The 24710-nt window shown below is 37.6% G+C and overlaps 1 protein-coding gene across 1 annotated transcript in view; it reads right to left on the bottom strand.

The window, feature by feature from the left end:
* Nucleotides 1-24710, bottom strand: part of USP34 (ubiquitin specific peptidase 34) — a 95482-nt gene that overhangs the window by 50984 nt on the left and 19788 nt on the right. Inside the window, exons 6-24 of the mRNA XM_017745225.1 lie at nucleotides 23578-23770; nucleotides 20602-20663; nucleotides 13975-14056; nucleotides 13790-13882; nucleotides 11680-11805; nucleotides 11142-11271; nucleotides 10523-10558; nucleotides 10037-10167; nucleotides 8970-9586; nucleotides 8257-8471; nucleotides 6438-6553; nucleotides 6227-6354; nucleotides 4841-4930; nucleotides 4226-4321; nucleotides 3060-3142; nucleotides 2321-2475; nucleotides 1348-1461; nucleotides 570-669; nucleotides 270-429 (exon numbers count right to left, since the gene is read on the bottom strand). Coding sequence (XP_017600714.1) covers nucleotides 270-429; nucleotides 570-669; nucleotides 1348-1461; nucleotides 2321-2475; nucleotides 3060-3142; nucleotides 4226-4321; nucleotides 4841-4930; nucleotides 6227-6354; nucleotides 6438-6553; nucleotides 8257-8471; nucleotides 8970-9586; nucleotides 10037-10167; nucleotides 10523-10558; nucleotides 11142-11271; nucleotides 11680-11805; nucleotides 13790-13882; nucleotides 13975-14056; nucleotides 20602-20663; nucleotides 23578-23770 — 2727 coding nt within the window. The remainder of the gene's footprint in view (nucleotides 1-269; nucleotides 430-569; nucleotides 670-1347; nucleotides 1462-2320; nucleotides 2476-3059; nucleotides 3143-4225; nucleotides 4322-4840; nucleotides 4931-6226; nucleotides 6355-6437; nucleotides 6554-8256; nucleotides 8472-8969; nucleotides 9587-10036; nucleotides 10168-10522; nucleotides 10559-11141; nucleotides 11272-11679; nucleotides 11806-13789; nucleotides 13883-13974; nucleotides 14057-20601; nucleotides 20664-23577; nucleotides 23771-24710) is intronic.

Genomic DNA, 24710 nt, shown 5'->3' with positions numbered 1-24710 from the left:
CTCTTTTTCTAATAAAATAACTTTAAAGAAGTTTCTTTGGTGAGGGATGGGGAAATATGAACCACATCCACACATTCATACAAGAACAAGGGCCCACTCTGGTAACTGTTTAAACTTTATTTATTACATTTCACAATTATTCCCTACTGGCTTTCCTTTACACAAAGAAACCATTCCTTAAATTAATATTAACTCTTAACACACTCATCATTATGGTAAGAGGAGTAGAAATAAATTCTGCATCCAAGTATGTCAACAGAGTTTTTTACCTTCTCCTGAAAGCCTCCAGGTGTGTTTTCAGCATTAAGAGCCCTCTTTCAATAATGGTCAGACTCGAATGAGAGTCTTGCTCCAGGTTACTCGAAGCTATCATCAGACTCTCCATACACTTGCTAATAAATTCCTGCTCTTTTTCCAGACCAGTTTTACCTGTAATACCAGTTCAAGTCAATTATATAGGCACAGCCTTGGAACAACACATTTTAACACTAAGAATAAAAAAAGAATAGTGCTAAGTATTCTTTAAAACACTTTAAACAGAAAAAAAAGATAAAAATTAAAGTTCATACCGTTGATGTAGTAAGAGTTGATGTACTGGATGGCTGCTCTACTGACATCACCAGACTGTGCCCTCAAAGCAATGCCCCAGAACTGGTCCATGCCACACAACTGTTTGACAAAAGGAAAAACACAGCAACAAAACACTGCCTCATTATTTTACTTTTTTCTGATCTGAGACATTCTTTTTGCCTCTTGACTCAATCACTAACAATATCTCATTTTCTCCACTGCTTGCACTGTCATCACTGCACACACCCAATTACTACAAAACTCAAGGTTTCTCAGAAACACTTTCAAAGTCTGAAACATGAGGAGAACTGGCTGAAATTCAAAATAGCCGATTTTCATTTTTGACAAAAAGAAATACTTTCAAATGAAGCTGTAAAATCACAACTATAATCAGTATTCATTGCAAGAAAAAGATATTGCCTCAAATTCAGAGAATATATTCTAAGTATAATTTCATTTATGAGGTAATTTCTCTGGATAAAAAACTTCTAAAGCACATAATACATAAATTGAGGCACATTTTACAACAGATTTCTAGTCAGAAATAAGTATGACTAATAGAATGTCACCTCACTCTTCTTCATTAGATAAGTAAATGTTACAAATCCATTCCTTGAACTCAACAGTAGATACATGTCAGTTATGTTAACAATATGATAAACTGGACAAAGAGATGCAGGCAACAGGTATCACTTTGTGGTTTTCTATCTCTGCCTTTAGAGACAAAATCCACACATGCCAGAGAGAAGAAAAGCAAGAGACAGAACTCAGGCTCACCTCGGAGTTGGAGCCACCATCATAAGCACTCGTAGCCAACCGAGCCAAATTACACAAATGCTGGAAGAGGTTTAGGCCAGTCATACTGATAGTTTCAGGTTTTAGTTGTGGCATCTAAACAAAATCAACGTGCTTTAGTATGCAAAAAAATTTCAGTGATGGAATAGAGAGCAATTACAGGGTATTTATTTCACTAGCACTGTTATTACTAATCACTGTTATTATTCACCATATTCAAATGTAGTAGAGCAAATAGAATTTGTTCTTGCAAAAGATCACACCCTGAATTTTAGACACAATGCAAAAAATCAACTATAATTGTCTTAAACAGTTCACCACTGATTTGAACAATGGAGAGGGGAAAAAAAAGTTATTTCAACATCAGCTGCTTAACTTATCAACAGCAAAAGAATTTGTTAGCATTCAAAAACCTTATACATTACAAAACTAGACAAAAACCCGTGTAACCTTGGGAAAGAACTAGACTACATTAATTATTGCACAATCTATCCATTTTGTAATGTCATCTGTCAAAATGGATGAATGGAACCCCTCGGAAAAAGCTCTGCATATTTGTCTTTTTGGTGTCTGTATTGCTGAGATGTATAGGCCTCTCCCAAAAACAGAAGTCCATTTTTCAGTCAGGTTAAGCTGTACAGCATAAAGCAAACTATAGTTTTGTGCAGGTTTTTTTTTTTTTCTAATTGAAATAAAAGTGCTACACAGCTGTGGATACAACACAGGGGCTATTTGTAAAGAAACACTTGGGTAAATAGTAGTGTGAAAAGAACTCCCACTAATCCATTTCCCTCCTCTCTCCAAGCAGAGAAAAACGTCTGCATGACAAGTGGGGCCCTCCTGGGCTACTGAAGAGATGATTTCCATAGAAACAATTTTAAATCCACTAAATAGTGTTGATAGGAATGAAGCATCTCTATTGGAATTACAGGGTTGCAATTAACTCTCTACGTACCTTTTCCAAAAAGAGATGTTTGTAAGTCTCCATACCCATGGCATGCTGGTCTTTACTCCGTACTTGATTCAAGAACCAGTGTAGTGCATCATCATAACATTCAGAATCTTCTACTAAGCAGTGCCACAGGATGTCTACTTGTTCTAAACTCAACCCTACAATTAGGGAAGTATTTTTAACTACTCCTTTATAACACCAAATATTCCACAAAACCCAAGGATACACACAGAAAAATCAGAATATCTATGTCAGATCACAACACATAAATGTATTGTATGGTGACTTTGACTATCTGTAATGAGACCACTCAAATACCAATTGTAAAAAGTGTCATTTCTTTCTTCATAAAGAAAATTTATTTCTGACAGGATTAAAATTTAAGGAATTATTCCTTTTTGAAATACAGTACTTCAGTAAAAGATCTCTGGGAACATTATGGACACAAACCAAAGCCCATAAGCACATAATGTATTATCTTCCTTTAATAATTACTATTCTATTATTTAGAAAAACCAAAGCACAGAGAACATGAAAATTTGTTCTCACAAAACTGCAACAGAATTTGAATTCCAGTGTTGGTTCTGTGCTTTTGCCAGAAAATCTTCCTTCTTTTGAAACTGTCTCAGAGATTATTTTAAACTGCATGTTTAAAATACCGTATTAAGCTGACATGGATTACTAGGAAGTATTTTTGCTTACTCGGAGGTGCTTCTATAGTAAGATAACCTCAAATACTCACTGAAATGATCTGGAGATCCCAAAGTTGAAAACACACACGTCAAGAATTGAAGACGAACCTGAACTTCTGCGCTGTGGCTGTATCTAAATGTAAATTTGGATAAAAACAGAATTTTATTTGATTGTTTATTGTCATAATTCCTATCCTACTCAGACACATGCCTCTTAAAAGCATTAATAATTGTTTCTTACAAGTTTCTTTCTGAATTTCTAGTTCAGTGCATGGCCCAGACTCCAGCTGCAGATGTTGCAAAACCACCCCAAGGAGCGGAATGACAATAGTTGTCACTAGATAAAATCCTTTTTTTGTTGGGATTTGAGAAGGGGAATGGGATTGGGCTTTCTGGCTTACAGTCCAATTCAAGTGCATTATTTTGTCACCTGGCAGGATCTACTTAATTCTTTTCCCCCAAACTTGTAAAATGCTGGTATTTCTACTCTGAATTTCCGATTCCAGATGATACATATTCTTCATAAAAATATTTTCATAACTTATATAAAAAGATTACCTTTATTTCTGTTTATACAGTAAAAGCTTGATGGTCAAAGGAGCAGAATAATTTATCATTTTACCTGAATTTAAAGGATCCCACCTTTCTAAGTAATTCCTCACTAAAGCAACATCTAATATAAAGGGTGAAGTTACATTTGAAGAAGCTAAATTGGACCCATAAATAGCAACGTTTTTCAGATGTGGGTGCCCATATTGACTTTGACATCTGTCAAAACATGAACAGTCTCTTCCTTTGGGATTGGGGAGCTGGAAATTGTACTGCTTGTTTATATATACCTGATTTTAATCACACAGATTAGAAAGTGCAGCTGGATGTTTAAACAAAAAAATTACGCAAAGGCTAATGACAAATTTTAAAACTAAACCATTTGAATAGTGATATGAAATCACTTTAAATTAACTTGAATATCTAAACCTTCATCTTTTATTTGCACACAAATACTCAACATGATGTCTAACAAAAATGACAAGAGTTGGGATTTTTTTAAGAAAAAGGAGCTATTTAAAATGTTTTTACAGACCTTTGTCTCCCTAAACAGAAAATGTCCCTATAGAAAGTATTTACTTACAAGAACACATCAGAAGTAACAGAAGAGAGCAGAAATGTTTCAAACCATAAAATATCCAACGTTCCAAGTCGGCTGTGTACTTACAGTGCGTGTTTGTGTCGTCCCTCCCTGACTGCCTGGATGTAGTGTACCAAATTATCGAAGAAAAGTTTCATCATATTTAGTTCCTTTTCTGCCCACCTGTGGCAATTTAAAGGACAAAGTATTATGGTTTGCTTCAAAAGATCAGAAAAGCCACAGAAAGCAGACAGCTGTTATAGGAAAATGGCACACACATAACCCCAAAGTACACATTCAGTTTTCCATCTACCACAAATCCAGGAGCATTTTCCAGTACTGTACCCTCTTCTTCCTTGCAATTCTTAAGGTTTCCTAATGTGATTTTCAGGCATAGGACTGACAGAACACTCCCTTTTGAGCCCATGAAAACTGTTCCTCATGGCCCTAATACAGCAAAAGTCTAACTCAGGACTGGGCATATGTTCAACTGTCATGTCAAAAAGGCCAAGAAAAGTTCCTCATAATCACTGTCACTTTCCCAGAAGTTCCATCAGTCTGTTCTCTACAGTTACAGCAGGCAGTTGCATGGTTTGTTCTGCAAAGAAATGCTGTACTCCGTTTTATCTTCAACTTTCAAAGGTTTTAATACACCAAAGAGCCCCCTAAATGCCAGCACTGCTGGGACAGGGGCCTACTTACATTGTTATCCAATGTGTATCGTAGCTGCTCCCAAATTGTTGGAATGTTCCAAACAGCTTGGGAAGAAGACGAAGTGAAACTACTACAGATCTAAGGGAGAAAGAGAGAAACAATGACAACATGTGACTGCTACAAAACTGAAATAATTGATTTAAAAATTCCTTTGAGAAGCTCAGGTTCTGTGAGCAAACTGACTAAAGGAAAGCTCTGTAAATCATAGATCATAGGGTGATCTGGGCTGGAAGGGACTTCAAAAGTCTCCTCATTCCAGCCCCTGTCATGGGCTGGGACACTTTCCACTATCCCAGGTTGCTCAGAGCCCCACCCAGCCTGGCCTTGAACACTTCCAGGGATGGGGCATCCACAGCTTCTCTGGGCAGTCTGTGCCAGGGCCTCACTGCCCTCACAATAAACAATTTTCTCCTTGTATCTACTCTAAACCTACTCTCCATTTGAAGCCACTCCCCCTTGTCCTTTCACTCCAGGCCCTTGTAAAGAGTCTCTCTCCATGCTTCTTGCAGGCTCCCTTCAGGTAGAGGAAGGCCACAATTAGGTCACCCCAAAGTCTTCTTTTCTCCAGGCTGAAGAGTCCCAATTCTCTCACCCTTTCCTCACAGGAGAGGGGCTCCATCCCTCTAATCAACCTCTCTGGATGTGCTCCAACAGGTCCATGTCCTTCCCGTGCTTGTGCAATCTCCCATCAAGTCAACCAAGAAGTTTTCTGAACCTGAACTACACATACCTCAAATTCTTTACATGTAACTCCCTGGACACACAGATGAGATTAATCTCTCAGCATACTTGTAAGCTCATCTCACAAATGCAGTTCTCAGCAAAAAGGTAACACCACAACAAAGCAGGTGATGTCCAGCTATCAATTGTATCGTGAAAATAAATGCCACTTTGCCCAGTACAATCTCACAGCTTTAGCTGGTATTAAAACAAGTCATCTGAGGTCAAGCTGTTCCTTCCCCACAGAAATGAGACCCCATAAAAGACTTGGTGGAAAAGAACTTGTCTGTTCCTCAGCCACTTGTATGTAAAATCTAAATATTGAGTTCAAAATGCTTATGGCCAAGGCACCTGACCTTGCACTCGACTGACTGAGGTGCAGACCTGATTCTACCAAAGGCAGGAAGGCAAAAACCTCTGCAGAAGGGAGGACAGACAAATACAACAAAATGAGAAATTCAGGAAACCAAGACACAAAAAAAATGGAGCATCAGAAACATCCACAACACTTTGGAAACTATTTTTATTCTTTTGCTTTTGCCTAGTTTACGTTGTCTTCCTGTAAAATGAAATAACTATTACAGCCAACTTGGATTTCTGGTATGTTGCAGAAATAAAATACTTATAAAACAGACAATTTATGATTAAAGTTACCTGTTGTTTGCTAAATTTTCTAAGCAGCCTTCGATAAATCTCATTCGAATCTGTCTGTCAGTGAACCAGCACACTAAAGAACAGAGCAGCTTCTCTGCCTCATTTATTAACCCTTCAGAAAGATGAATCTACAGCAAGTAGAAAGAAAAGTCAATGAATACTATGTATTTATTTTCTTTTAAAAACCAGTGTTTTCAGGTATTCAACTTACTGCATCTTCATCCTGGACCAGATCCCACAGCAGGGTATTTCCTTTCTTACAAACATTATCCAAATTAATGTCCGTCACTGCATTGCTGTTATATTGATGTTTGTGAACTGCTGGTCCTGGACAAAATATAAAGAGCATTAGTGAGTAAACAGAAGGAACCATCTGAATTGAACATTACTCCCTAAGTGCACAAACAACAACACATTTTATTTGTTAACTTGGCTATTTCAAAGTGCAACGACACTGTAATTGCAGCCTTTTTCCACATATGGGTTCTTAAAAGACCATACAAGAAGCCAACAGGGCAGTTGGGCCAATATTTACACTGCTTTTGGCTAATGGCAAAGTGCAATTAAAAACAGCACTGAAGAACTGCAGATGCAATTGCTTTTTAATTTAATTCATACTGTAATTAAAATGTTTCTTAAGCCTTTCTGTAGTGCCGTGGTCCAAAGGGAGTTATCTCCATAACCACCCTGGCTGGAATGCAGGAAAGGAGCACATTTTAATAAATTCCCCTCCTGCTACAAGATTCCCTCCATCCAACTGAAAACCAGGAAAAACAAACACCATTTTTCCATGTGCTAAAGCATCAAAGTGCAGGATTTTAGAAACTCATCATGTTTTCATAAACACTGATAGACATTTTCCTTCCTCTCTGTGCCCACAGCTGGCACCATTCATTGATCTACTATTTGATACTATTTTCATGCAACAGCAAAGTCAAGTAGAAAATTCAGACTGCACATAGAACACTGTAATTATTTGCACATGCAAAACTAGGGGTGTCAAAAATAATCTGCACTGAAGGCCTCATGCTCAACCAGTAATTTGAATCTTCAGTTAGATGAGTAATATCTATGGAAAACATTGAAAAAAATATGCTGATTTATAGATTTATGAAGTTTTAATAGTTTATTCAACTCTGCAGTGGAGAAAAAAATCCCAATGTTCAATCTCAGGCTGAAATTACTATTATAAAAACTTCTTACTCAATTATTTCAGGGAAATACATAAACAGCACTGGGTTTGCTGTCTGCTGGATAAGAGCAAACTTGGCTCTTCCAGGCCAGTGAACAAAACCATGAACCCTTCATCAACTCTGCTCTCCATTATGTTTAAAAAGAGGGTAAAAGAGAAAATAAAGCTGCCAAAATAGCATATGGAAAGATGATATAATTCTTGAGAAGTGTTTTAGTAGCATCTTAAATTGCACCCTGAAGTAAACTAGAAGATTTGGCAGTGTAAGATGAAATAGCATCAAATGCCCTTTAGAGCAAGCTCCCAAAAGCATCAAGTCATATTTTAAGTCACTTTTCCAGAATTCTCTTCTCTAGAGCCCATTATGGTTAATTCATTTATAGGTTAATTTATGATGTCAAATGTACAAACTCACAGTAATATGCACCCACCAGAACAAAAACTGCAGAAGGTTTCAGAGAGGAAAATAGAAAGAAATCTTGCTTTCAGTACCACCTTTCTTTACACTTAAATAAGCTATTAGAAGACACACGTACTAGGTTCTTTTGTGCCTTTATTTGTTTTAATTTGCATTAAAAGCTCCAGAAGAAATGGGAAGGGGGGAGGGATTTAAAAAGATAAACACAACTAAACACAAATGAACGTTTCTGTGTTCACTAATGAACACAGATTCAAAAATCTATCTCTTGGAGAAATGTTAAGTTCTCAGCAGTCATCATGGCTTCTTAGAACAAATACAAAAAAATGGTTAGAATAATTTCATTATTTTATTTTAATTACTGGAGACTAATTCAGAATTACAAACTAAGTTTTTCAGGTTTTGTTTTATCACTCTTACCTTGACTCAGATGTTCATGATAGATAGAGGCCAGGTTAGGGAGGTGCTGCTGAAGATGAGATGTTAGCTCAGCATGGGAATTAATCTGTACAAGCTCTTCTTCGCAGCCAGACTCTTCCCCATCAAAATCTGCCATATTTTTCTCTGATTTTGCACTGACTTGAGAACTACTGCAGCTGACATCATCTGCACTAAGCATATCATCGACCATATGCCTGTAAAAGAAGTATATCAGAATGGACAATATCAAAGAGGAACTTGTTTAAAGCAGACTACAAGTGAGCAGACATCTCCCTAAAGCTAAAGTCAGGATGAATCATCTGTTTGAACAGCAGCCCTTGTATGAACTAGAAAAACAATTACAGATAAATAAACTGAAGGCCTCACTAGCATGATGACTGAGTTGGCTTCTTAATGTTAACTAAATGCAGCATTTTCCAAAACATTCTTAACATTTTCTTAAATGCTGTCTTATTTATTCAACAGCAAAACTTAAATGAAACCTTTAATCAGATGTTAACAAATCAGATTTCTGTGTAACTGTCTGTGATAGCATGATAAATGTCTGTGATAAATGATGTCATTTCTGCAAGACAAAATTATCCTGAGCTACAGCAAAATGTCCATACACCAATTTCTGCCCAAATGGAGGATTCTGCTACCACTTTTATTTCTGTTATGGAAGGAGCCAGAAGAAATGCCAAGCTACCTACCCATCATGGTGATGGTGGTGGTGGTGATGGTGGTGGTGGTGCTGTGGCCCAATGAACTGTCGACAGTTAAATAATTCATTCCCAATAGTTTCCCCGAGGAAGTCCCCTGTGTGAGTTATACAAGAATCTTGAGAGCCTTGTGAAATGTGAGCAGTGCTCATTTCCCCTGTCATGTCGTGCTCTGCATCCTCAGCATGAGAACAAGCATCGAGCATACGGATGCGATTGTCCACCGGCGGCACCGCATCCGTGTTAAAAACATGGTCCTTGCCCGCCCCGTTACTGGCGCCGCTCCTCTCCGGCGCCCCCTGGGCATCTCCCAGACAAATGCCCGCTTGTGATTCCAGTTTTCTGCCTCGTAGATCTGTGCTCCTACTGCTTTTCTGGGGGTTGTGACTCCTGTCTTCTTCCTCTTCATCCTCCTCCTCTTTGAGAGCCTCGATATCTGCGATGTCTTCCGACTGCACCTCGCTGCCAGGGCTCCCAGCGGACTGGCTGGCGTGACTAGAGTTGGCCTCGTTGCTGGATCCATCACTGTGGCCACTGCTGCTCCCAGGCCCACTGCTGCCATCCTCACCACTGTTGGCTGTCTCATCAGAGCTTCCTTGCATGGATTCCTGAAATTATTTCGGGGTTTTTTAAGATTGGTGGGAAAATAAAGGACCACTGGAAATACATAATTAATACCATCATCATCATTCAAACATCATTCTTCCTTTAGGAGGAAATGTGTCACATCTACAAGTTTCAATTCATTCTTTCTCAATTTGGTTGCTGATGACAAAATGCTCTGAGCAAGATTCATATTTAATAATTGATTTTTTGCATTACCTTGCTGCTAACAGGGTGTATGTGCAGACTTTGCACGTGCTAAGAGTCACAGTGCGACACAGAAACGACGTCTGGCAGTCCCTTACTAAGAGATTAACCTAACTGAAACACAATTTAAATGCAGGAATACATTTGTCTGAAGTGGTTTTGAAACAAGTACAGATTAAAATATCATTTAATAGCTAATAACAGGCAACTCAGTAACAGAATTCCCAGACTCAGACTCTCACTCATACCTCTGTGTCCGAAAGTCGCTGCTGGACATGTTTTGTTCTGTTAATCAGCTGCTCCTCCATTTCAATGTCACTGCCTCCACTCTGATGGGTGTCACTGTTGTCACTACTTTGAGGGCTTGCTGCTGGTGACCCTAATTCAAAACCACATTTCCCAGTTACTCTGTGACAGGTAATTACTGGAATGTAACAGCATTGCATAAATCTGCCTCAAATGTTGAGCATTCTTCCAGCAAACAGGGATATATAACTCAAACAATCTGTGTACCGAAACACTAATAATTTAATTTAGAACACTGAGCATTTTACTACAAAGTTTGTATTTCGATGTCTCTTCTTGCCACAGTTACACAAATTTCCTAGGTTCTACTCAAAATATCATTTCATTTGACTTCTCATAAAAACAGAACTTCAAATTTACTCTAATCCTGCTCAAATTCAAAAGCACTGTGGTATCAAATTGTGGTGTACAACTAAAACGATACTTACAAGGGGAAGGGGCTGCTCTTCTGAGCTCCTCTTCTTCTGAAGGAAAAAAGCAGAATGGAAAAATAAGTGACTAAAAATCGTTTTGTCAGCATATAGTTGTCCATAATTCACAAAAACCAGCAGTAGGAAGAGAAAGGGAAGCTACAGTAAAATGGCTTGGCAGCACCTTTAGTAATGACTGTGGGGAAAGACACAGTCAAGTAAAAAACAAAACAACCAAATCAGAAACAGCATGCAATACCAAAAACTAGGTAAAAAGCAGGTAAGCTTTTGTAAGATTTTATGTAGCTATTATGTTACAGATGTGCAGTAGAACAAGAATAGTTAACTGATGAGTTAGGGATCATCTTCTGAATTAAGAAGAAAAGAAGAAAGAAAAAGACAGACTACTTTAGCTATACAAACAGAATGGATCTGAAACACAAAGCTTTCCAAATGCACTCACAGACTTTTAATGCTTTCATCTACAGCCTCAAGTTCTGCTGGAAAAATATGCCAGCATGACACTTTTGAAAAATACTTAAAGGAGAAAGTTCTATACCTGCTTTTTGTTCAAACTCAACAAGGAGACTATGAAAATTCCAAATTTAACTCCCAGATCTACCGGAAAACCACGCACCTTTTTTGTTTCCCATGGGCAGGTTGGTACTCAGTAAAGATGCAAAGGAGCTTTGCTTTGACAGCTGAGCCTTAGCTGCCAGTGCATTATTCCACAGGGCTTTTATCAGCATGGATGCCAAATACAAGGTCTGGAAAGAAAACCAGGGAAAAGTACCATTAAGCAGCAGGTTTTGGATATAAAGATCCACTGTTCATCTTTCTCTATGCCAATATTACAGCTCACCAAAATAAACTCATCAAAATAAACAAATCAACTAACTAATGTTGTGTGAAACACATTCTAACTTCAGACAGGAAGTTAAAATCTTCTGTCAGTGGTTATGAAGTCTTTGAAAATCTCTAAAGATTAGACTTCAAAAGCCAGAAAAGGTGTACTTGAAGAAACATGACAACTTTACTCATAGAGTTCTCCCTTTCTGCATTAGTGAATATTCCTTTTATTGCATTCCTTCAGGAAGACAAATCCATAATTATTGTTTAACATTCTCATTTACTTGCTTTTCTCATGACAGCGATTCTGTTGGCCTTGTCTTTACCTGTTCAGTGTGAGCACTGGGATGAAGAGTTGAGACAAGGTTAAGAAGGTGTCTAAGCGGGACAGGGTCCAAGTTTTTGATCAAAGAAGGAAACAAGTCGTGTATGTAACGACTGCAATGCTTCAGCTACAAGGTACAGACAGAGAAAGTAACAGGAACAGCAAAATAAACAAATCAATCAAATATTGCAGCAAATAAACATATTTGTACAAATTCTCAGGAAGCAGTTATTGAATGATTCCAAACTCCAGCAGATTTGCAATTCTGACTAAAGTTATTTTGACACTGTAAAGTCTGCAAATGTACCAATCAAATGTAACAGTTCCTTCCTTAGTTCTAGTTCTGAGAGATGAGGTGAAAAGAAGAACTGGAAGTTTGTTTTGTGTTTGAACTTAAATACAACTTCTAAAATATTCGTTTATACGGTAAATCTTGAGGGAAGCAGTATTTGCAATGATTACCTTATTAGCAGCGGTAAATACAAAGGAAGACTACTCAGGAAGAGACTGTGTGAGGATTATAAAGAATTCTTTTGTCTTTCCAGTAATGGATGTCAAAAAACACGGCAGTGTGTTCAGGTAACTACTCTATTTCCACATTAAAGTACCAGGGCTCCTGGATGATTCCTCTTTGGGTAAATGCTGCTTTTCAGAGTCACTTAAAAGAGTTTCATTATGTTTGTTAAGATGTTGTTATTCAAAAAATAAAATAATGGTTACAGGAAACTTCTAGAAAAAAATTCTTACATTGGTTACCACACATGCACCTCAAAAGAGGTTTTTTTAATTCTTCATTTATTTAATTTTGCCTTCCTGGCATGAAAATATCTGTGTCAGCAATTTACTATGTACAGGATAGTACAGTCCAACTTTCACAGGATTCACAGCAGAGTGAAATCACGTGGGTTCTATACAAGGAAGCATTTAAACATCTTGAGATAACTTCAACTTAGGGAAGATGAGTTTTTGTCTAAAAGTACATTTAAAAAGTGGAAAATACACTTTAAGGTCTTCTATTCTTTTAGTCTAAAGGTGTCGGGCTTCTAAACAACATTGGAGGTTTAAGCCTTTGACAGGAAGTAATCAGGATGTACTTAATTCTGATATCAAACATATTTTGAAAATGTCACTCTGCCAAAATGAACACTTAAACTGTAAAAGGATTATCAATATTAGGTAATTATATTATTCTTAAAGCAGTATAAAATGTATTAAAAAATCCAGAGGTCTAACACTGTGTGAGATGCTGTGTGGAAACATCAAGGAAGTGAAAATATTGTTCTAAAAATGTAGTGTGAAATAAGTAATTATTAATTACTCTAATACAGGAAAATGTTGGAGTAAATGCTGTTCCAATGAGCATTTACTAACATTCCAGCTGCATGTTTTAATGACAATGGACCACACTGGTTTCAGAATGTGCGTTCAGTACTACTTGATTGAAAGAAATTACAAAGAAATATTGAACACATTAAAAACCCTCTTTAAATTCTACCCTGTGTAACAGCGTGTTCCCTAGGCCTGCTCAGACCTATTGTATTCAAACCCCTAAATAAAAAATGTCACAACCTAAAATAACAAGCACAGCGATCCATTAAAAGTAGCACACAAATAAATCTTCCTGAAGGCAAAAAGCCTATCAGAGTTTCCAGCCTTAGCAAGCAAAAAATAAAATTTCAGTGCCTTCTATAGATTTTAACACCAGCAGAGGAGCACAGCTGTAAACTTCACTGCCACAATTTTCACCTGATTGTTCCCACCAGGAGTACCAGAAATGGAAGCTACAATACACAGGAGCAAGGCAATTTTGCACAATAGTAAAAATATTGCAACTACCCTCCAACCTTCATCCCCATTCTTGGTGAAAACACTGTCCTTGCTATGCAACTTCATTTTTTTCCTTTAAAAAAAAGTAGCCAGGGTGATTTTTTGCATCTAATAAATAACCCAGTAACTGTGGCAGTTACCTAACTTGACATTTTGGTCAGCAAAATCCTCAGGCAGCCAAGAAAACGCAAAAAAACTCAACTTTAGGAATGTGAAACAAAATCAACTTATTTTATATTGTTTTTCTTTTATCACTCCTGCAATTACAAAAATTTGATATATACCTGTGCTGCAGCCCAAATACAGTCTATATGTTGAGTACTAAGTCTCCCTTCAGCTGCAAGAAAATTCAGAATCACTTGGCACTGTTTGATGATCTGCAAAGTGAGAACACAGTGAGGAAAGATTTACTAGAACAACAAGTTAATGCTCCATGTTTATACCAAATTAACAGTAATTAAATACAAACCTCAATATGTAAATTTGGTCCAAAAATGTGCTCAACTACATTGTTGCTGATAAGCCAGTCTGCAAGTTCTTTTGCAATTGACCTGGAGATGAAATAAGAGTGGAAATATAAAATTATCTCCCTGTAATATTTACTCTGTGCCCTTCCCTAGCATAGCACATCCTGCAAGTTGATATCTGCAGTTGTAGTGAGGGCACAAAAACCTTCTGAACACAAACCATAGTCAATGTTCATTTTTCCAAGCAGGAAGCAAATGATTTCCATATTTCTTTTCTTTAACTGGAAGACTAAGGCCAAATATCAACATTTCCCCTCTGGATCATCAGCAAACATAACCAATCATTCTACTAATTTTATTAGTTAATGCTCAACAGACCACGTGCAAACAATTCCAAAGACCTCACAGGTAAGATTTTGACACTGCTATTTAATCCAAGTTTATAATGAAATTCCAAAGTACTGAAATGTAGCTAAAGGTGGGAGTGACAGAAATTATTTTCTAAAGAAGCCATGTACATAGTTTTAGATTCTCTTACACAAATGGCAACTCTCCCAAACCATGTTTGCCATGGTCATACTTACACACGTGCAGCACACAGATACTTCCAAATCCTCATTCTGCTTCATCCATAACCACAGGGAATTTACCCACTGCCATTCCATAAGCAAATATTCAAACTGACCAGGATAAGGAAACTGAATTTTCCAAAACAAAAGTTGAACTTCCAGAAAGCACTGCCCTGTCTGGAAAGCAGTGCATAAGCTCCTTTTTATTCCTTCTCTTCAAGCAAACGTTTGTTTACCCCCATTTTGGCACCAGAAGCAATTACAGGACATCAGAGTATTTAAAGCCCAGCCTTTGGTTTAAAAGGCCCTGGAATAACAGTGCTCTGTTTCACAGGGAGGAGAGGATGGAGGGAGGGGTGTCATAGAGGACTTGAGGAAGAGTTATTTTTACCACTTCTCTCCATGTCACATTTATGGTTACTATTAAAATCCAGGACTGCCGAATCTTTATCATGCTCAAGAAGGAAACAGGATTCTTTAGGTAAAAAGAGATTGCCAATGCAGGTTTTCCAAACAGGATTCACTATTCAGGGGCACGCTGCCAGTGCTTCGATTGTTTTGAACTGCCTGATCCTTGTGGTTGAACTCAAGGAGCAAAGTTCCTGTTACTCCACATCATTTCCATACTGTTCTCTTCTAATTCCAGGACACGGGGAATCAAATATTCTCACATTGTTCAAAGATAATGTCCTGTAATTTAAGTCATTTAAGTAATAACTGGCTCACAAGGTACAGAAGTTTGCCAACAGTTATCATTTACAGCTTATCAATAAATTAGTTCTCACACTGTAAAGTTAGTTTGACAGGGGATCTGCTCAAAGAGGGATTGAAAAGATAAGCTACATCTGTTCCATGAATCCAAGATGTCCTTAACTTCCCACAGCCTCATTTCAAAACCAAACCAAAACCCAACTATCCCCAACACCCAGAAGATGCCCACCCAACCCAAACTTTGGCACATGCACGTTTCTGACTCTACCAGGGCTTGGATTTCTGTCTACCAAAGTCTGAAGAAAGACCTTTCCTTTCTTCCTGGATCTGAATTTTTCAAGGTGTAGCTTTCAGAAGGAATCCTGGATAAACAAACACTGCCAGGCTCACTAGGCAATGCCAGTACGAAAGGACATATTCCTCATGGGGTCTCTTTATCCAAACACTCCTGCTCATGGCACAATATCCATTAGGCTTTGTAAGCAGTCGTATGTTGCATTTTAACCACTCCAAAGGAAAGAACAAAAGCTCTCCTCTGGAGTGAGTTCCCTCACATTTTATTAAATTACCATGGCAGTTCTGTCTCTAATTCACACCATGTTTCTTCTGAAAAACCACAGATAATTCTTTTGAAGGAATGCCTTTTTTAATGGATGTATTCTCAGCAGTAACAAACTCTTTATCCTTCTGGTGAGCTCAACTGTGGTAAAACGACATCTCAGATTTCTGAAGGTACATCAAATGTTCATTTGATATGGATTTGTTGAGGAGGACCAAAAACAAGAGGATCCTTGTGCAAAGCAGAATGAAGCCCTTGTGCTTCCCAGAGAGAACTGTTCCTCCCAGAAACTGAGGGCTGAAAGCATAGCAATCACTACCTTTTTTAAAATGATCAAGTTATTACTCCCACAAAGTATTTTGCTCTCTGATTTACTAAGGAATATATTTACACTATCAGATTCAAGGATTCATCAAAAAAAGCTGACTTCAGTGCAAATGAAGGATGTCTGACTTCTTTCTGAACACTTCCACTTCAGGAAAGGTTTTCTTGAAAAAAATTACTCTTCCGTATTAAAGGAAATGGCAAGAGTAAAAATCATGTGTTATGATCAAAGCACAGATGTGCTTTTCCCTCTCACATGAAAGCAGCAGCACAAGGAATGGTTTTACAAATTAGATATCCAATTCAGACAGACCTTAGGAGTAAGAGAATTCACCTTGGGAGTAACACATACTAGCTGTTTTTCATGGATTTAATAATTGGATAGCAATAGGAAAAGTCATTTAAAGAACTTGATACTCTCTGGGGGTCTGTGTTGTGGCTGAGGGAGGAGAAGAGAATAAAAAGGCAAAGGTAGCAGCTACTCTGGTTTAATTGTCTCTCTCACACTGGAAATGTACACAACACTTAATCCATTTCTCCCTAGAACTTTTCATGTAAACTCACTGATAATTCATGTCTGTCAAAAATAACTGGTTTACTTCCAGGAAATGAAATTCAAGCATTTTTGACCTAAGTTTCCCCAGGCATTCCATGAGAGTGCAAGGAAGAGAGTGGGAGCTGTGCAGTTGGTGATATAACCTGATGTTTGGAACTGCACTTACAAAGAGGGGGAGCAGAGCCTGATTTTTGTTCATATCCTCCAGTTTATGCATTTTCCTGGTAAGTCAAAGAACACCTCTCTATGAAAGGACTGGGTTAAAGTCCTAAAAACATTTTAATTTAAAGCTGTGGTGCAATACTTGGTACCCACATGATGACCCAAATCCAGGAACAAATCCCACAGCAAAGTAACCACCCCTCAAAGGAAACCTTATTTATTCAACCAGTCAATTCCCCATGAAGCAACAAAAACACACCAGCTCAGAGCTGGGTGAAATACAACACTGAGTCCTCAACATCACTGAGAAACAGAATATAAAAGCTCCAACGAAAAACTGCAGCTCTGTAACTGGCAGCTTGCAAGGGAGGAACGCTAACACCTCTTGACAACATCACTGAAATAGGATCTACAACACAACAGATGTGAAACCCTGATCTCAACTATTTAGGATCAGAAATGCGAAGAGGATACAGAAGGCACCTTCCCAACACCCATTCAAGCACATGTTTTTGCTTCTGAGCACAAATTTTCCTCTTTGATGCTCTGCAGGCTCTGAAACCGCCACTCTGACATCATCTGGAATATTTGTTTAACTACTGTGTGGGCCACAAGAAAGAAATATTAGTGAGCTGAGTGAAAAAATGCACTTTTCTTTTTCCCCCCCAAAGAAAATCTGAAAAGATCTCTGAAATTTGGTTGAGAGAGAGGAGAAGAGGTGTTTAAATAAAGCTGCCAGAAACTGAAGTCGGTAAGCTTAAATAAAAATTGAGAAAGCAAGAGTCAACATAAGGTAAGAAATTGCAGTGAAGGGAAAAAGCAACACAGAACTTGCAGTTGAGTATCTCAATAAATAAGGAAAGAGAGGGAAAGAAAGGAGAAGAAACAATCCAGTTCTTTCTGTTCACAGGTGAAAGGAATTCTGGACACCTGAAAGTGATCTGCAGAAAGCTTTTTAAGTGAGGGTAATCAAGGTTTTTAAATGAGTCAGGAAGTTGTCTCAGTGTCAACCTGGAACCTGAAACCCGAATACTTGGCTGCCTGCCAAGAGAAGAGTAAAACAAAATCTCTCTTTACACATGTTATTTCCAGAAGCTGACAGTATCCTCACTAAAGAAAAAAACAACACGCTTTCCTCTTGTGGTCCAAGTAACACCAAAAAAAAAAACAAACCAAGTATCTCTCACTTCCTGAAAAGCATCGTCATTTTTCACTGTGACATCAGCAAAACAGTTGCAGGAATCACTTATTCAAAGACTTGGAGACTCTTCTGTTCAGTCTCATTATTTTTAGCTTCAGTAGATTTCACACTCCTCAGTACCTCAGATTGCAAAGAATCTGATTCTATCTTTAGAGCCAGGAACAGCTCAATTAAAAGTCCATCTCTGAGGGATATGATGCAGTTGAGTGGCAGAGACATTGTCCACATCTGGACTACGCCCATCCTCAGTCACCACAAAGCCTCAACCTTTGAGAAGGGAGGGAAATGAAATCTCAAAAGACACACAGATAGCTACAGAACAGATCCGTGTGTCTCAGCTTTCTGCTGCTTTCAAGTGCAATTTGTGACATCCAGCGTTTTCCTAGACAGAAGATGCTTTAGAGCTTGTCTTACCATGGAAAAACTGCAGTGAGGAGGATAAAAGTGGGAAGCTACCGTTGGAAAATATTTACTAAAAAATCCTGATATCAATTCTGAGCAAGGAAGAGCTAGGACTAACTGAAAGCTGGTTTCTTTTTTAAGATACCTCCCGCAAACCCACCTTATCAAGATACAGAAGGAGAAATCCCAAAGGTTGACAGTTCCAAACGCATCTGGAAAAGTCAAAGCATATAATGGGGATGACCAGACATAATGCAGAACATCTTCTTTTGGCAAATCTGCAGAGGCTACAAAGGTACAAAATAAAACTTCAGACTTCCTTTCTCCACTAAGGAAAGAACACAGGAATGAAAAGCTTTCCTTTTGCTGCTCATTCAGTCACTGCCAACTCCCTAAGTGCCTTTTCATCCAAAAATTTCTCATGAGCAGAGTCTGTAATGAGAGGGAAGCTTTGTACTGAACAAACTGGAGAAGTGAGACATTTTCCCCATCCTCCTGCTCCAGCCCTTTCTGATTATTTGGCTGGAAGACATCAGTGATTCCAAAAGATATCTGAAGATGAGCAGCAATACTTGATACTGATTTGCAACCACCTTTCAGGTGAAACTCCAGAACAACTGTAATGCTGATTTTTTAAAAAAATCACATACTACAAAAGTGGAAAAGAAGGTTTTCTGTTCGTGCTGCATTCCTTTCAAATGACAGCCTGTTTACAGATGCCCCTGCCAAGAAAGTAATATCCCAAAGGAGAATTTGACAATTTCCTTCAGCTTTAAAATAACTCTGATGCTCTTGCAGAGTACATCTGCTCTTCTGCAGGGAAATTTAACCACTCTTCTCTTTTTCCACATTGATAACTTTTCTTTTTTACATTTGACACAGAAAATCAAACAGCTTTGTATCAGGTTTAAGTGGCACAATCACTTGTTACTGTTACCATGACCTAAAAACTACCTCTGTTTCATATTATCAGTGCGAGGGAAGGAGAAGAACAGGATAAAGCTGAGGTTTGTCAGTCCCAGTGTAACAACTCACCCATGAACTGGCAGTGCCGTGTAGGAAACACCCCAGCTGACCTCACATTCCCAACACGTTCCCTCCTGGAGTATTTACTATTTAATTCTTATTCCCAGGGTATTTCCACATCTTCACGAAAGCAAAAGTGCCTTAGATTTTGATTCTCTCTTTTAAAATACCAGCATACTCCCACAAATTTCTCTTCAAATATCTATGGTGCTTTTTACATGAAATCTACGGAACTGTGGTCATGACTGCAGCCAGATTTCACTACAAATAGAACTATTTGTAATTAAAGTATCCAGACAAAAGCAAGACACTGCTGCTGCAACAGACTTCCCATTAATGAGCAAAAGGTACTGGAGAGTGTGTCAGTGGCCCCCAAGATAAACAGAGTACATCACCCCCAAGAGAAACTTTAAAAGTATAGTATGAGTAAAATTCTATAATTTAAACACTTTGCCTGTTATTTCACAAGAACAATTATTTCAAATATCAAAATATGTATTTTTAATTTAAATTCTTGACAGTTATAACATTAAGTTGAGTTATTACAGAAATGAACATTTCCTGGCTGAAATACAATCCCACAGGTCAATCTTCTTGAAGATTTATGTCAGTCCTTTTAAAATTGTTCAACACACCCAAATTATACAAATAATGGCTTTGAAAAAAAAACCCAAAAGCACTGCCTCACAAACTCAGTAGAAAACTAATAACAAGGCTGGGAGCCAGTGATGGCAAGACAAGTCTTGGTTAAATAAATAATCCAGAGAAATGAGAAGATGGTAAAAATTGTATGAAATGGATATGAATTAGCTGGTTCTTATTATATATCACAATGGAAATAATAGCCCATTATAGGTATTTATTACTTCAGGATCTACATTTTTCTAAAGCTTACCTTGACTCTACACGTTAATACAAAAAAAAAAAAAAATCCAGAAACATTTAGAAATATTTTATAGTCACCATTTAAAACCATTTATTAACCCCCTGATTAGAATATTTCTAATCAATGTCTCAGATTATCACTGCTCCCCCACTGTGTATAAACCATAGCAACAACAGAGAAGAACTGCAAGCATAGGAAACACTTGAAGTATTCAGAATAAGGTTCCTACTTACGTTTCTGTGTCTGAAACTAATGACTCATTATTACACACATCATTGAAGGTATGAAGTTGATTCTATGGTTAGAAAAAGGAAGAAAAAAATTACAATTTTATCCAAATATTTGGTGAGGTAGTTTTCTTGTATTTCAAAATAGTATTAGTGACATTAAACAAATTTTTATAAGACTTTATATGTTTTTCAGTAAGTTGTTTAGACAAAATTAGAGAATGAAACCCAGGTATTTTTACATGAAATGAAACTTTCAAACACGTCTGAACTGATAAATTTAAGACATTACAGAGGGGAAAAAAAGCCTGTTAGAAGTTTTACATCTCTTTTCCACTTCTTCCCTCAGCATCACCTTCCAGACATAGTGATGGCTCTGTATCCAATTCTTTGCATGTACATAACATCTTTTTAAAGATTCTAAATTATGCAACAGAACTTATCTGGCATCTTATTTTTGAAAAAAAAAATTTAAAGGCACAGTAATCTGATTTTTTGAAGTTAAAATTATACTTGTTGCATAACTTTGTCAAAATATTTACTCCTTTCTTGAAACAAATCTAGTACATGCACTCTACAATTCAGGTGAATTCACTAATCTTCTCAAATCTTTTCACACAGACTTATTTGTGTCTAATCTCAACGATTTTCAGGGGGCAAAAGTGGTTTTGAAGAAACAAAATGGAAAATATGCATTGAAATTGGTGAGACATGAGAGCCTGACTACACAATTATTAATAGATTGGTTACTAATAGAGAATTTCAAATGAAACATATTTAGGCGTGGAAAAACACGTGACAAGAACTTCAGGAAAAGGCTGTTGTGCCCAGTTAGAACTGGGTCACATAAAGCAGTGGAAGCTCACTGACTTTTCTGAACATTCACCTCCACATGAAAATGTTTTGAAAGGGCTCAAAGAGTGACAGAGTCTTGAACTGTTCCTACCACCAATTTTAAATCCAGGGTCACCATTGAGCAACACTTCCCACACTAAATCCTTCTCCAAAGCAATTCTGACAAATATGTTCTTTTTCATGTTGGGATTTGCAAACAATTTTTACAATAACTTCAACTAAAAGCTCAGAGTTCTGACATAGCAGCACAAGACAAAGCACATGTGGGACAGGGTTGTAACACCTTGCTCTCCCTCAGCTCCTAACAGGTTTTTCACTTCAAGTTTTGTTTCCTTGAATGCCAGAGGGAATAAAATCCTTTTTCATTTTTTACTATCGACAAAACATGGTCAGAAACTAAAGGCACCTGTGCCCAGACACTCAACTGATGCAGCACAAATGTGGCAGGGCAGTTATGAAGGACACAAAGGGAGAAAGGCTTCAGCAAGGAACGCTGAGCACTAAAAAGCATCTCCCGGGTCTCATCTCCAGAGCCAGGCACCAAAGGACAGGAAAAGAAAGTCCTATTTGTGAGGCAATAGTAGAGAGAGAAGGTATTTTGGAGCTGAACCACCTCAACAGGTTACTGAGAGGTGAAATGGAAGAGAAACAAGGTAACAACAAAAATAAAACTTTCCATGACTTGAATGAGAAAGAGGAATAAATTGTCGCAGTGTTCCAGAGCAGTTTTAAAGACTACTCACATAAAAGAGACAGACTCAGTAACTTAGTAGCATACAATATTCCATTTTTACAAGCTGAAAACTATTGGCTTTCATCTAAAAATACTGCAAAATTTTTCTTCTGGTAATACAAGTTTGTTATTTAAAAACTGTCATTTTTACAGCAGTATTTATCAATCACAACAGGTGAAAACATGTAACTACTTAACACAACTTCACACTCCCTTAAGTGAGCTAAATGCCTGAATAAATAAAGCAGTTGATGTATTCTTATTTTCGGACTTTGTTTTGGCAAGGATACACAAAAAGACATACACTGGTAGTTGAACAAGGAGCATTGTATAAAACCAAAGGAAAGGATTCTAAATCCTTTGTAAAAATCTAATCTAAAAATCTAATGCAATTGAAACTATGCAAAAGTGGAAATATATTTTAAGATCAATTATACTGCGTGGATGTAGCCCACAGCCTTTTTTCACAACCTAGTAATTTACCTGTATGTAAATAAATGTTTACTTTGGTTAAAAGCCAGCAATAATCTGATTAAAAGTACTTACAGATCTCTTTAAATTGCCCTTTATTCAGCTGAAAGTACTTCTATCTCTAACTATAGTGAGAAACAAAATCAAGTTTAAGTAAACTTGTATTCAGTGACAGTCCCTCAGTGATTCCACATCATCAGTTAGAAGGGAGAAGGCCAAATATGTTTAGAAAACACAAAACTGAAAAGGCTCAGATGGATAAAAAACTTCACTTTTGCCCTCCTGTGGGACTGTTAATGGCTGTAGGAAGCCATGACAAATCAAGAATGCCCAGTGTCTCTTGCCTGGTGCAATGTGCAGCATTTCCATGGGAAAGGGAAAGATGGGGATTTTTTTTGGTTTAATTGTTTTCTATTGAATGCTGTTGATATTTACCTCTTCAATTCAGACTTCTGCTAATTAATGCAGAAATGCTCTCTCTCGAGAAACAGACTGTACTAACAAACAGAAAATGAGGTTTGTGCAATACAAAACAGCAGCTAATTGCAGCAGAGTCAAGATGCTGCAAAGGTAAAAATGCAAAGAGATTGAAAGCCTTTCCAAACAACAAATATTGCCGTGGTAAGGGACTTCATTTCAACACAGCTGTCACAAACCACGGTTCTAAGCGTGTTGTTTAGCATGTGAATTGTTCAGGTAACGTGAGCCAGTTCCATATGGTGCAGAACACAGCCACCACTTGGACTCAGCTCTCAGCAAACCCTACACTCACCATCATCACTATAATTTCCTGAGGCTGCATGTAAGAGGATCCTGCTGCGTTCACACATTAAAAAACGCCCTCCAAACAAGCCTGTAAATCGTAAATTGCGACAAGAAACACTTTTTGCTAACTGTAATTGATATTTTTTAAAAGTTCTTACTGTTATTTGGCTCAGCCCAGCCAATCTCATTGTTAGAGTTGGTGACATGAAGTATTTGAATGCAAGATCAAGACTTTCTTTATCAAAACACAAGGCTGTATCCAAGGGTTCTTTCACTGTGCTCCACATTAAATCTGCCATGTTCCGGGCCGCACTCTGCCGCAACTCCTGGTCTGACAGTTTACATAAATACCTGGAAGAAATTACAAAAGGAAGAAAAACAAAAAGGGTATGATTCAAACTAGAATGTTCCTGGAGCACCATCTTGATTCTAGCCAAGACGTACGACCAATAGCTCTAAGAATATTCAGCCCTAAAATACCACTATCGGAAGTCGGCAACAATGAAAGAAAAACACCAAGGAAAACCAGAAATATGTAAAATTTTTTACAAAGTAAATAAACTGCTAAAGGATTTCAAACAAGTTAAGTCCTTTCTCTTGCAGTCATCTTAGATGAAGGCTCATCTAATCCTGCACAGTATTCTCTGCAAATGGAAGGCATAAGAAATAATTACTTATAAAAACTAATTTACAGAACCTGGTGGAACCTCAGTCTTACCTAAGCAACTACAAGACCAACACAGAGAGAATCTGGAGTGAAATTCCCGTAAAGTTCACATACAGAACACCAACACAACTGAGAATTTCTTCTGAACATGTAACAGAAAAACGTTTAGAAACAAGCTTTCCTGAGCTTATTTTGATGCCATTAAAGATGGCACACTGAAAGGTGCATGCATATGAAGTTAGCATAATTAATTTTTTCTGCTGTACTTCAGCGTTTTGAAGTTTCAGCTACATCCAAACTAGATTTAACTACACAGAAATGCGTTAAAAATCCATTTGTTTGACAGCCTCAGCCTGGATCCATCCTTGGAGACTGGCCAAATAGATGGATGAATCTTTTAAAAAACACACGAGATATTAAACTACACTTAACCAGATTTATGCACCATTCCTTTGCATTTACATCACATAAACATCAGTAAATTTTTTTTCAAAAGCAAAACTACAGGCCCAGATTCTTATTTAGATTATGGTTCTTTTTCACAGCTCTTGTGTAGAGGCCTTAAAATAAACACACTTAAATGATACTTAACACTGTCAAACAGAGAAAAGAGACTTCAGTGCA

This window comes from Corvus brachyrhynchos, unplaced genomic scaffold (assembly GCF_000691975.1).
Source record: "Corvus brachyrhynchos isolate BGI_N302 unplaced genomic scaffold, ASM69197v1 scaffold69, whole genome shotgun sequence".
NCBI classification, from domain to species: Eukaryota; Metazoa; Chordata; class Aves; order Passeriformes; family Corvidae; genus Corvus; species Corvus brachyrhynchos.
Note: the sequence above shows the minus strand (reverse complement) of the source record. Positions and strands in the feature narration are given on the sequence as shown.